The 13621-nt window shown below is 35.0% G+C and overlaps 1 protein-coding gene across 12 annotated transcripts in view; it reads left to right on the top strand.

Moving 5' to 3' along the window:
* The window catches only part of CCDC178 (coiled-coil domain containing 178), a 477106-nt gene that overhangs the window by 53974 nt on the left and 409511 nt on the right, over positions 1 to 13621 (top strand). For 10 of the 12 annotated variants that reach the window (XR_013165210.1, XM_077135675.1, XM_077135679.1 and 7 more), the window contains one exon: positions 2723 to 2862. Coding sequence is in view for 9 of the 12 variants with exons in the window: in XM_077135675.1 (XP_076991790.1) it covers positions 2723 to 2862 (140 nt within the window). In the remaining 3 variants the exon portion in view is untranslated. Of the gene's footprint in view, positions 1 to 2722; positions 2863 to 8556; positions 8686 to 13621 lie in introns of those variants that run through there. The other 2 variants (XM_077135683.1, XM_077135684.1) reach the window with 2 other exon arrangements.

The following is a 13621-nucleotide window of genomic DNA, read 5'->3' on the forward strand; positions in this document are numbered from 1 at the left end:
GGATGATGGAAGAACTGGGGTGATGGGCATAAAATAAGCACATATTAAAAGCAGAGGAAAAGGAAGAATAGTAGGAGATAAACTGTTAAAATATTGGGACTGGGTTAATAAACTATACCAGGATAAAATTCTCTGAGCAAAGAGAATAGTTTATAAATATAGTATTTCTATTTAATTTGCCCATACAGACAGCTAGTCTATGTTTTTCTCCAAATAGAAATTTCATGTTGTGGACTCTCAGCAAAGTTCAATTTTGGCCGGGAGTCGAGAAGATTTTGCATTTTATGCACTGATTCAAGGGAGTTAGCATGGAGGACGGAGAGTTTAGAGAGAGTGAGAGTCCTGCCGGAGGTTAATTATTTAAATTCCATTTTTATCTAGGCCATTTGTACATAGTCTTCACAAGGAGGAGCGCCATCAATTTACATTTGTCTAAAACCATTCATATTATTGTATCAATGTAACTTTAGGTAGAAAAGATATAACATCTTTCCAACCCATTTGTTTACAAGTTAGAAATCTAAGCTCTAGGGACTGAGTTGACTTAGTCAAAGATAGATAGCTAATCATCAGTCAAATCAAACATTAATGAACATGGTTACCTAGTTCAGTGATCTTTTTTATTTTGTCATGTTATCTTGTTAAACAAGGTAAATTAAAAAGAAATAGAAAGGAAGGTATTAATTTATATACTAAATATGCATTGGAATAAAAAATCAGTAATCTGAAATTCTGCATTATGGTTTGGTCTTGTGCTGGTTATATATCCATGCCTTTTGCAGACTTTTAATGCAAATTTTACCTTCACAGGATTGACTTTTCCCTACTCTTCCATATGTAAAATGCTTATCCTAAACCATAGGAATGCTATGGAAGTTACTTCGTATTCACAAAATAGGTTGAAAGTGCCACATGCAAGGAATATGTGAAGTGACGCATTACGGTCCTTGTTTCCCACACATTTAATGAAGCAAAACAAATGTTTTTACTATAAGGGCAACTGCTTGGTTGTTAAATGTGTATCAGAATCTTTTTATTTCTAGAGGGAAGGGCAACATGTCCTTATAAAGACATTTGGATAGGAGATCAATATGTAATTTTCACCAGCTTGTTCTTTGGTCCTCCCACAATTACAGAGATGAAAATATATATGTGTATGAACTAAAGAGAATTGATGGAATATTGCACACAGAGTATTCAGAGCAACAGTGTGTGTTCAGAGTATGGTCAAGGCCCACTAAAATACTTTAGAATAACAGCATTGCTATCATGAAGGAATACTCAAAATGTAAAACACGTGATATGTGAAGCATTTGAGATACTCTAAAATAAACCTTTATGCCTGTTTCTCTTGATTTTGCCACACTTCTGAATGTAAAGAGGTCCTTCATAATATAACTAACTCTCCATGGCCAAAGAGAGGTAGTTTGAGTCCCAGTTCTTCAACACCTAACAAGTGTATGGACATGGAGACATTATCTAACTTCCATAAAACTCTCCTCATGCGTGAAATCAAAATAATAATCGCATTTCATAAGATTGTAGTGAAAATTAAAGAAGGTATGACATTGGGGTGCTTGTTCCTGTGTTTAGCACATATTTTTAGTGCTCAAAATTGTTAGCATTATTCACATATATGGAGTAAACACCGTTATCATAAATGAAACAGATACGCCATTTTCACAGAGACTGTGTTTTGGGAGGAGAATATTACTGGGCTCCATTTAAAACAATATTTAAAAGACTGCAGTTTAAATGAAGACAAATAAAACATTTACCACCTCTACAGGATGACATTGAAATGGAACGTACAGTCTGGAGGCAACAGCATTACTTCTCTTTTCCTCAAGGTCAACTTGAATGAGGATATCAAATTGTTATCATTGAGGCACAGAGCCTATTTGTGTCTTCCATTTAAGATCAGTGATTGCATCTATATTCCAGGCCAATAGAGTTCTTAGAGTCAAAAGTATTGCAAGTAAGCACTTTGGTCAAATTTCATGGACAACTTTGCAGTGCTTCTGCAACCTTCAGTCAATCTGGGACATGCCAGGATTGGAATCACTGAGGCACATCGGACTGAGTGAATTTTATGATGACTACAGCTTGAATGCAGTTGTGAGAACATCAATCACTCTTCACACGAGACTCCAATTTTCTGAAATGGAAGATAGAAAATGAGGTTATTATGAGGATGAAGGAGACCTGCTTTTATTTTTTTTTTCGGCCAGAGAAACTCCTGCTGGATTTATTAGTCTTAAATGCCTAGGTGGTTTGATATTCTTTACTCTGGAAGATGAGGAGTCTCTCTGAAGGAATATTTAAATGTATTTCATGCATATTTTAGTGATATAGGATCTTTTTAGAAACAGATGGATTAACTTGTTCTCTACCTTTTTCATTTATTTGTCTTTCAATGTTTACTTTAAGATGTTCCACTCTTTGCTTGAGGTTTTATTTAGGCTGTTTAGGATTTTTATTTGTTACATTAGAAAGTAAAAAATGACTATTTGATTTTAGCTTTTAGATTTTGAGGAATCATTCTATAATTCTGACATATTTAACCCATAAATGAATGTATTAATGGAATTTCAATAATATTAGATTAATCAAGCAGAATATTTCTTTCACATCCTCAATACCAAGGTTTACTATTCTATATATATAACTACTACTTTATATATAGCTACTACTTAACATCCTCTGTCTGTTTTACCTTTAGGGGTGAATAAAGGCATTTACTTTAGCTACCCAAGTCGACGTCATAGTTGTGCTTCAGTAAACATGCCAGCACCATGTGTCAACAAAATGATTTCACACATTCAAGATGTAGAGTCTAAAATACAGGAGCATTTGAAACGGGTAAGTGACTTATTTAAAATGCTAACATTTTTGTAGGTGCTATAGAGCCTGTAAGGCTCTGTTATTTAAAGAATTCTGGCAATTAGTTTTATTTTTTATGATAATTGGAATATTTTTTATAATCTTTGCTAAGCTACCTAATTTACTAATCTAGACATGCTTTTGATAGTCCAGAAGGGCAAAACGACCTTGTTAAATAGATTTTTTTTTCCCTCTACCTGTTTGTTCTTTATCCAGAGGCAATCATGCTAAGTAGTAATTTCCATAACCCAACTTGACTAGTAAATTAAATAGTATTTACATTCTTTTTGGGACACTAAACTGATTAGATGATTAGGGAGTACATTGGTATATTAAAGGACAGCTTGCCCTTTATAATGAGTTATTTTGTTCTAAAGAAATACTTAATAGGTCTGTTGAAAGAGAATATAATGATTCTTGCTTTGTCTTTTTAACCTAAATTGCCTTTATTATTCTGAACGGAGTTCAATTAAAATCACTGTAACTTTTGTTTATTTTCAATAGATAATTTAGGAATGATGAAAGAGTCTCATGCCTTTTATTAAAAGTATTTTTCTGAGCAACTAATGCAGAACTAGACTACCCAAAGAATTGGATATTTGGGTAGCAATCTATGCTTTTTCTCTCCCTTCACTACTGTTACTGTATCTGCTCTGTAAGAATGTTCTAAATTGCCACTCACAATTCCTGGCTCAGGGTATCATCTCCTTTGAGAAGCATTAGAATATAATTTTTAAGATTGTAGGTGTTAAAATGACCTTGTTTTGTGGCCTGATGGGAATGGAGATAATGACATTAGAACGATAGCCAGCATATGATATGCAGTCAGAATAATATATTAGCTAGTATTTTTTCTATAATGTTATCATTATATGTTTATGTGTCCTCAAATCAGAATATTACAGAAAAACACTTTCTGAGTCACAGGACTGATGGTGTTCTGGCCTTGAAAAGATATTACATAGATGGAAGAGAATAATATTTCTTGAATATGCTGTGCAGTACATCTGATGTGTCTTAATTAACAGTTGTGCATATTGAAAAAGTGATGAAAGTAGATTCATAGGTATTTTAATAAACAATTATAATAGTTACCATATATTAAAAACAATATGTCAAGCACTGTGCTTTATTATGCTATTATGTTTCAGACTTCACAGAATTACCATGGAATGCTTATTATTATATCCAAATGAGACATGGGGAAAATAGTAATTTAAAATAGTTTAGCAGTTTGTTCAAGGTCACAAGGAAGAACTGGGACTCAAACACTCTTCCTTCTGTGATTAATACCCATGTTCTTCTTCTTTCCAAAATCCCACATGAGGTTCTGGGAAGATAAACTCATGAACATTATGGATAATAGCCCCACTAAAAGATTATCTTTGATAAAATAATTCACAAAATAAGTTATTTCATAGATTATCTTGAGGACTGCTGATAAAAGAAACGTTCCCTTGTTGGTATGTTTTATAAATTAACCACCTGAATAAATGGAAAAACTCCAAGAGGACAAGCACCAGGTTTGGCTGTCTTAGTGCTGTCTCCAGATGCCTTGAGCTCAGTGCTTAATAAACAACAGGCACCCAGCAAACATCTGTGGAGTGTAAGAATCAATAAGAACTTGAGACAGAACCTTTCTTCTCTAGATACCTCTTATCCATAATAAGAGCTACCATTTACTGAATAATCTATTTTCTAAGAATTTGACACACATTTTTTTCATATTTCTTTACCACAATCCTACTTTACAAGTGAGAATGTTGACTTAGGAAAGTGAAAACACATTCACATCACCGCACAGGTGGTAAGCACCAGTGCTGGAATTTGAACTGAGTCCCATCTGACTCTAAAGCCCATTTCAGTCTCCCCTCTGTGACCCTGAAGGGCAGAGGGAGCATTCTGACAAAATTAAATGCATTCAAAATAACATTATCAGATAAATAGGCTTCTAGACAAAAAAAGCCATAGTACTGGCAAATACTATAAGTAAATATGATATTTTATACAATTTATCAGAAAGGAGGTTTATTGTGAAATAAATGCTTCTAACAACCTCTTGTGAATTTCAAGTACTATCCTATAGATTTTCTCTTTTCTAAATTTTAAGAAGTGTTATTTTGTTTTTTTATTGACTTTATATTTGGTAGTTAGATTCGCTGGTACTGAACTGGAAAATAAAGTATATTTACTTATGTTTATCAGTCAGTAGTTTTTGTTTAGATCACCACACTTATTGATTAGATATTTAGTTATCTGTTTTTGAATTAACATTTTGAGAATGTCCTAATGCTTAGTTATATTTTTGAAAGACAAAAACAATAATTTTATTTTCTAAGTATCTATGTTGCCAAAATGAGGGGAAGAAACTTCCTATCATTATTAGGAAAAATTAGCTTTTGGTAACTTTAGTTACACAACCTTAACTTCACAATTATTCCTCAAAAGTTAAAATCTAAAGAATATTGACAACTTTTCCTCAAAAATTTAGAACTAAAGCAAACATTATTGGATAGAAATCCTTAAATAAAATAGTTTTTGGTGTGTATGTGTTTAAATAAAACTAAGAAGGCTTATTATTTCTAAACAAGTAGTCACCTATGGACATTTATGGAAAGATTATGCCCAACAGCTTCCTATAGATCATAAATCAGAATTGGGTTAACCTTAACATAAAACCTGGTTTCAGATAAAGTAGTTTAGTTATATAAGAAATATTTAAAATGAGTAATTGTTCTGCAGAACATACTAAATTTTTGTGACTGTGTATCTGTGTACATTTTAATAATTTAAGAATGCCTGAATAAAATGCTAGAAAAAGATATTTTTTCTTAACATTTTACCCAATAAAAGTTTCAATTGATTGTGCCTTTGAGACTGTACACTTTTCAATTTGTATCAGCATTTATTCAGTAATCAACAACAATCCAAGTTACCATCTGGTACCTGTCAATAGTGCTGGGAAGACCAACAGGGTCTACCCCTTCATCAGTTCCCAAGAGGATTATGTGTGCAGAGGACAAGTCAAAGGAGAAGAATACTGTTAGATTTGATGATTACCACCTGAAGCCTCTATCCCAAATTCCATTGTAATTTCCATCATGAGTTGTGTGTACAAAACTCTTATCTGGAGTTGAAGATAATGTTGATTTATCTGGATTTTGAGATTTGGAGTCAAAGCAGGCAATTGGATTTATTATCTCTAGACGTTTCCCAAATCTCATGTTTTATCATTCCAATTTCTGGAAAAGGCTGGTGCAACGATAAAGGCAACCTGGTCCAGAAAGGGCCCAGAAACCAGCAAAAGAAAAGAGAGTATTTGCCAAAGTACAGTTTTATTTAAACACGTCCTGCTGAAGGTCCCAAATCAGAAGTTATAGGTGAGATAATGCTCTTTGTCCAAACTACAGCAATATCTCCCCTCACTGAAGCTGGAGTTTTTCAGGGATGGGAAGAAGTGCATTAACGGTGGGATTGGTGTGAGACGAAGGACAGGGAGAAAGAACATGATGCCTTTTCTAGGCCAAGAGTTTTTACTCTTCTTTTAATTTGCAACATTTTCTTTTGACGAAGTTGTTGACTATTTTTCTACAAACCGTCTTTTTTAAACAGCTTTATTGAGATAATTTACATATCATAAAATGCACCCATTTAGTATACAAATCAATTGCTTTTAGTGTATTTAAAGATTTCTGCATCGCCATAATCACAAAAAAACATACGTTATGTGATACTATTTATGTGAAATGTCCAGAATAGATAAAACTAGAAACGCAAAGTAGAGTAATGGTTTCCTAGGCTTCCGTGACTGCTAACAGATACAAGGCTTCCTTTTGGAATGATGTTTGTTTGTTTATTATCAGGATTAACACAGCCTTTTATTAGTTAAGGTTCTATAATTAATTGCCAGGGTGGCATCTACTTTGGGTATAGAATACATTTAATGAGCAAAATATCAATCTTTTTTATGATCAACTTTTACAATTCACCTGCCATTATATCACAGTAATTTTCACTGCACAGCCCATGACTAGCAGAGATGTGTCTGCAATTTTGTACTTTGAAAGGAATATCCTTCAGAGTAAGAACTATGAAAGTTTTCTCTAAATTTTATTTTTGCAAAGAAAGAAAATACTGCAAAATGGTGGAAATAAATCACCTGGATAACTTTCCATATGAAGAAAAACCATTCTTCAAAATATTAAGGCTATATTATATAAAAATAATAACATTGTCATCAATATCGATGATAAAAAAGCAAATATTTATAAAGGGCTTACTCTATACCATGGGCTATATTAAACACTTAATATGCAAGATTTCAATGAATTCTTACCAAATCCCTGTGAGGTAGAAACTGGCGTTGTCTCCAATTACAGACGGGAATAATAATTTGATGGATTGATTTACCCAAGATCACACATCCATGGCAAAGTATGGATTCAGGATGTACGTCTGAGATCAAAAGCACATACTCTTCACCTCAATGCTATGTTATCTATTCGTGATAGTGTGAGAATCCAAATTTTATATATTATACATCCATGCCTCAAACACAATGAGGTTTTTAACAGCATTCTGAAATTCTTCTCTTTGTCAACCAGAACTTCTCTAAGATTTTACAGGGGTAACTCTAGTCTTTCCCTCCTTTGTTCAAACCTCTGAATCCTCTCACTCCTAATTCGTTGCTTACTTCCCAGAAAAAAATAAGCTGTAATAACAGAAGTGCCTCAAACTCTTGTCATCCCACTTATTAATATTTTTTCATTCCATAAACATTCCTTGTGTCCTTTAATGAAAGTTTTCCTTCCCCTAACTGTAGCACATCGTTGTCTGCTTTTGCAAGGTCTTGGTCCATTGGTTGTGTCTTCTCACCATTCTATCTCCCAGATCGCCTTTTCTCTTAACACACTCATTATCAATTTTAAATACTGACATTTCTCCTATTTTACATATATATATATATATATATGTATATATATATATCCTCTTTTTTACTCTCCCCCTTCCCTTCAGCATCTGGAAGAGTTGACTAAACTTACTATCTCTGGTTCCTCCCCTCCCAATTGCTCATTTACCCATTTCAATCTGAATTTTGTTCCTGTTATTTTACTGAAAATACTTTCATTAAAGTAAGTGTTTTAGTTTGCTAATGCTGCCGCAATGCAGTACACCAGAAATGGACTGGTTTTTATTAAGGGAATTTATGTAGTTGCAAATTTACTGTTCTTCCGGGGAAGGGTGGTTGGTTTTCCTCTGGCTTTCTCTGTCCCATGGGAAAGGCACATGGTTATGTCTGCTGGCCTTCCTTTCTGGCTTCTTTGTGTAAATGGCTTTCCCCAGGGTAATTCTTCTCTACATCTCCAAGCTCTTTTCTGACTTCTCTCTCATTTAAGCCTCCAGCTAATTAAATTAAACTTCACTCATTGCAGAAGGCAGTCACCTTAGCTGACCACAGATGTAATCAGCCATAGATGAATTTCACATGCTGATGATCTAAGTCCACAGCAACAAAAAAACTGGGCACCATCACCTGGCCAAATTGACACATGAATCTAACTACCACAGTTACCACTGACCCTTGAGCTCAAACATACACACGCTAGAAAACTTTGTGGCTGAAACAAACATTTTTGTTGTTGTTAACCGTGAAGTTATTTGTTCTGCATTCAGCTTGGCAATTGGTTCTTGCCTGGGGCCAATCATATAGCTGCCCACATCTGAAAACTCAACAAGAAATGAAAATAGCCTCACTCACATCTCTGGATACTGGCACAGAGTGATACAAAAGGACAAGCCCCAGTAAGTAAATGCTTAATGAAGTTTTCTTGTGTAATATTTGCTGAAGTCCTATCGGCAAAAGCAAATCGCATAGTCAAGACAGCATTGATGTGGGAGAGCAATAGGAAAGGTGTGGGTACCAGGAGACATAATTCATTGGGGACTATTTATGTAGTAACATCATAGTCAGTCTAAAGGTCATATGATTAACCCCCTGCTTCCCTGCCCCCTACATGCAAACTACAGTCTTCTCCTCCCACAAAGTTTTATTCAATCATGGTATCATGCTCACAGTCCATGATCTCATGTTCTACAACAGATCTGGATGCAAAAGAAGTTCCTTGGGCAAAGCATCTTTTGACCCAAAGATCTGTAAACTAAAATGGCAAGTTAAATACTCCTCTGGGAACTTACCATCCAGTGGTGAATCAGGAACAGGCTAACCACAATAGATACACTTATTCAAAAAGGAGAGAATAAAAGGAACATAGCATTCATTGACCCGTTAAATATCAGGGCACGTTTTGTCAGGTTCCCCTATGGTTCTTGACTAGTACCCAGTTCTGTTCCCTGGTAGTTTTCTCTTAATTAATTTTTTTTTTTTTTTACCTCTTTGCTCTACTCCCTGAGTTCTTGTTTCTGAGAGGCCCTTTTCTTTCCATAAGAAATGGCCTTTAATTGAGATGGTATAATCTAGGAATGCCTAGAGTGTATAATGATAGTGACTAAATGTACAAATTTTAAAAATGTTTTTGCATGAAGAAGAACAAAGGAATATCATTACTGCAGGGCACTGAAAATGGATGGTAATTAATATTTTAAAATTTCAACTTATGTGTGAGACTAAAGCAAAAAAATGTTTATTTGGTACACAATTTATATTTTGACTAGTGCATTTCCTAATATAACTTATATAGATAGCTTGGTTGAACACCCTAAGTACATGGAACCTTGGGTAGGATATGAGATTTTGTTGGTTTGTCCAGAGTGATGCCCCAATGAATCCCAGAGTGATTTGATCAGTGAGTGGAAAAGTATTTGCAAAGTCCCCTTCAGGGAATGGTGAGAATGGGGGAAAATTCAACCTCCCCAAGTTGAATTCTTGATATTCTTACAAGCAGTGTGGACAACCAAAGCTATAGGCTGAGCCCCCAGTCTTGGGGTTTGTTCATATGAGACTTAACCCCGCAAAGGATAGGTCAAGCCTACTTAAAATTACACCTAAGAGTCACCCCAAGAGAGCCTCTTTTTTTGCTCAGTTGTGGCCTCTCTCTCCAGCCAACACAACAAGCAAACTCACCACCCTCCCCCTGTCTACATGGGACATGACTCCCAGGGGTGTAGACCTTCCTGGCAATGTAGGACAGAAATCCTAGAATGAACTGAGACTCAGCATCAACGGATTGAGAAAATCTTCTCGACCAAAAGGGGTAAGAGTGAAATGAGACAAAGTGTCAATGGCTGAGAGATTCCAAAGAGTCGAGAGGTTATCCTGGAGTTTATTCTTATACATTAAATAGATATCACCTTGCTATTCAAGATGTAATGGAGAGGCTGGAGGGAACTGCCTGAAAATGTAGAGCTATGTTCCAGTAGCCATGTTTCTTATGATGACTGAATAATGATATAGCTTTCACAGTGTGACTGTGTGATTGTGAAAACCTTGTATCTGATGCTCCTTTTATCTACCTTGTCAACAGACGAGTAGAACATATGGAATAAAAATAAATAATAGGGGGAAAAAATGTTAAAATAAATTTAGATTGAAATGCTAGTGACAATGAAAGGGAGAGGTAAGGGGTATGGTATGTATAATTTTTGTTTGTTTGTTTTCATTTTATTTCTTTTTCTGTTTTCTTTTTAATTCTTTTTCTGAATTGATGCAAATGTTCTAAGAAATGATTTTCTGAATTGATGCAAATGTTCTAAGAAATGATGATGAATTTGCAACTATGTGATGATATTGTGAATTACTGATTATATATGTAGAACGGAATGACCATATGTTAAGAATGTTTGTGTTTCTTTCTTGTCATACTTTTAAAAAAAATTTAAAAATTAAAAAAGAAAAAGAAATGGCCTTTAGTAGGTTTCTCAAACTTCTTCTTGTCCATAAGAAGTTGGGAGGTCAGAGGTTTTTTTACATTTTGAATCATCTTTTTGCTTTTAATTCCAAGCTCATACAATTCTCTTAAAAACTTTTGAGATTCATATGAATCTGATTAGGTTTTACTCCATGCACCAAAAGCCATAGCCATAGTCTCTTTGATAAATATCTTTCTATAATTTGGGCATGTCAAACTGTTATAGGGCCAAACTCTTAACACTTATAAATTCCTCATGAGTTTGTAGGCACCTTTTAAAATTTTTCTTTCTTATCTCAAGTCTCTCCTGTCAAAAGCATTTTCAGAATAAGAAATGTCCACAGGATAAAGAGAAAAAAATCAATATTCTGGACATAAGATCTATTCATAAGACATCAGTAAGACATTAAATGTAACTTAATAGATCTTCTCAACCAGAAAAATAGCTTCTAGATTCTTATGTGTAGTCTTAGAGTAGCTTGACAAAGTGTTCAAATTAGAGATATGTCACAAAAAGAATATCACAAATTAGAGATATATCACAAAGTCAAATGACTTTGACTTTTGGGGGCATTGAATTGACTGTAATGAAAGTCATAGATAAATCTATGTTTTTAATACAGCTGCAATGCAAAAAACACGACAGCTTTGCTTAAAAGGGACTGATATGATTATAGATGAAAAGACATCTTGGGCCCTCAACTTTCTATTATCAGATTACAGGCTGGGAAATCTATATAGCTAGAAATGTACGATTTTTTATTATAAAACAGAAAAAAAAATCTCAGCGGGAAGAAGCAGAACCCAAAGGAAAGAGCTAAGAGTTGTGTAATAGATTAGAAAACCACTCACTTGGCGCAGAACTGGGTTCTAATAAAGAAACGTTTTTTGCTTCTGGGTTATGGGGCTCTGACAATATGTGTCTGTCTGGATCTCCCTTATGGCCAAAGGGAAAGTCATGGTAGATTATGCATAAAATATATAAAAAGTAAATAAATTATTAATAGTATCTCCTTTCAGTAAGAGGTTGAGTCTATCCTTAAACATGGGCTTGTTGTGAAAAACAGAGGCGACAGAGGTGATATTGTTACTGGATAAAGGTTATGGATTCTTTTGCCCAACACACTCAATAACCATTTCCTGAGACACCAAGGTTTCAAAGAGAGAAAGAATTTATTACTAGCAATGTAGTAGAAGAGCAGATGGCCTAGCGGCCCAAAATCTGTCTCCCTGAGCTGCAGTAATTCGGGCGATTTTATTAGAGAAAAAAATGGGCAGGGTTCAGGATAATGAGCAGAGTGGCCTCAGATGATTAGAGCTGATCTGATTATTGAGCATGCGCAGATTGCTTACATGCTTAGTCACAGAATGTGTTTAAGAAAATGGAGGAGAGGTATAGGTGACTTGTAGGTTAAAGTCTAAGCTACTGTCCACGTCAGACAGGCCCACTTTGGTTAGACCCAGTCTCAGTTATCAAGATAACTTTAGTTCTGGGGTGGGTTAGTTCTGGGCTGACTCAAGATCCTTCATTAATAGACATTAGGTGCTGTCTTTAGTTATTACAAGACTCTAAAGTTGAAAAACTGGATAAGTGCATACAAATGAAGGTTAGTCACAAGATTTTTAGACTCACAAGGGCAGAAGAGAAGGGCTATACAATCATTATCAGAGATTAAGGCAGCTGGTTTACAATTTAAAAATTTCAGGAATTTCCCTCTTCTACTCCAATATACCAGAACACAAAAAGTAGTACCTATATAATGATTCAATAATTAACATCACCCTTTAAATCCTGATTTCTCAGTTACAATATCGTATACCTTCTCAATAAATCCTCAAGAGGCCTTGAAGCTTCAGCTTCATGCTCTTGCCACCCTAAGATCACCATGTAAAGAAGCTTGATTTACTGTTCTTGAGGATGAATAACCTAGTGGAGAATGAAGTCCAACCAATACCCAGCACCAATGCCAGACATGTAGGTGAGGCTATCTTGGACCACCTACCCTTGTCAAACTGATGTTGATCAATGCAGACTCCTCTGCCTGATGGGCATAAAAGCCAATACAGGGTTTCAAAAGGGAGAAAGAGTTTCTTGCTGCACAAAGCAAGGGGAACAGATGGCCTGCCAGCCTAAAATCTGTCTCCTGGAGTCTGAGGCATTTAGGGTTTTTAGGCAATTAGGGATTCACACAAGGTATTTAGGCATTTAGGGATTCACACAAGGGGATGTGGAGTTGTTACTATTACAGTAATAAGTAAACACACCTGTAATATCATATGAAGGGGTGGAATTAAGATGGAACTAAGCTAAAATAACCATATCAATAACAAGCATAAACAACTAGAATAACACATATAAACAACTTTAGTACCATGAAAGGGGTGGCACTAAGCTAGAACTAGGCAAAAATAACCATTACAATAGCAAGTGTGAGCATGGTAGTCAGAGGTTACAGATCTGCCAGATGACAACAGCTGCATTAGTGACCACAATAGTGACCACCCAACTGTCCCGAGCTTACATTGGTGACCCATAGAATTGTGAGCAAATAAAATAGAGATTTTTTTACCCACTGAGTTTAGGAGTGGCTTATTATGCAGCAGTAATTGATAAATTGTTAAATGCAAACCTGAAGTATACATCCACACACCACAAATTAAAACAAATGGACAATTCCATTTTGTATATTACTAAAAATGAAACTGTTGACCACCACCTCTTTCTGGAAAAGCTCTCTTCCCATGGCTTTATTTCTTTCTTCTTTATTTTAAATCTTGACTCTCTATAGACTTTATCCATTCTTTGGTAGATCTCTCTTTCAGTCTTTTTGGTAGGTTATTATTTCCTCTGGCCATATTGGAAATATTCTTGC

Source organism: Tamandua tetradactyla, chromosome 18, assembly GCF_023851605.1.
Source record: "Tamandua tetradactyla isolate mTamTet1 chromosome 18, mTamTet1.pri, whole genome shotgun sequence".
In the NCBI taxonomy this organism is placed as follows: domain Eukaryota; kingdom Metazoa; phylum Chordata; class Mammalia; order Pilosa; family Myrmecophagidae; genus Tamandua; species Tamandua tetradactyla.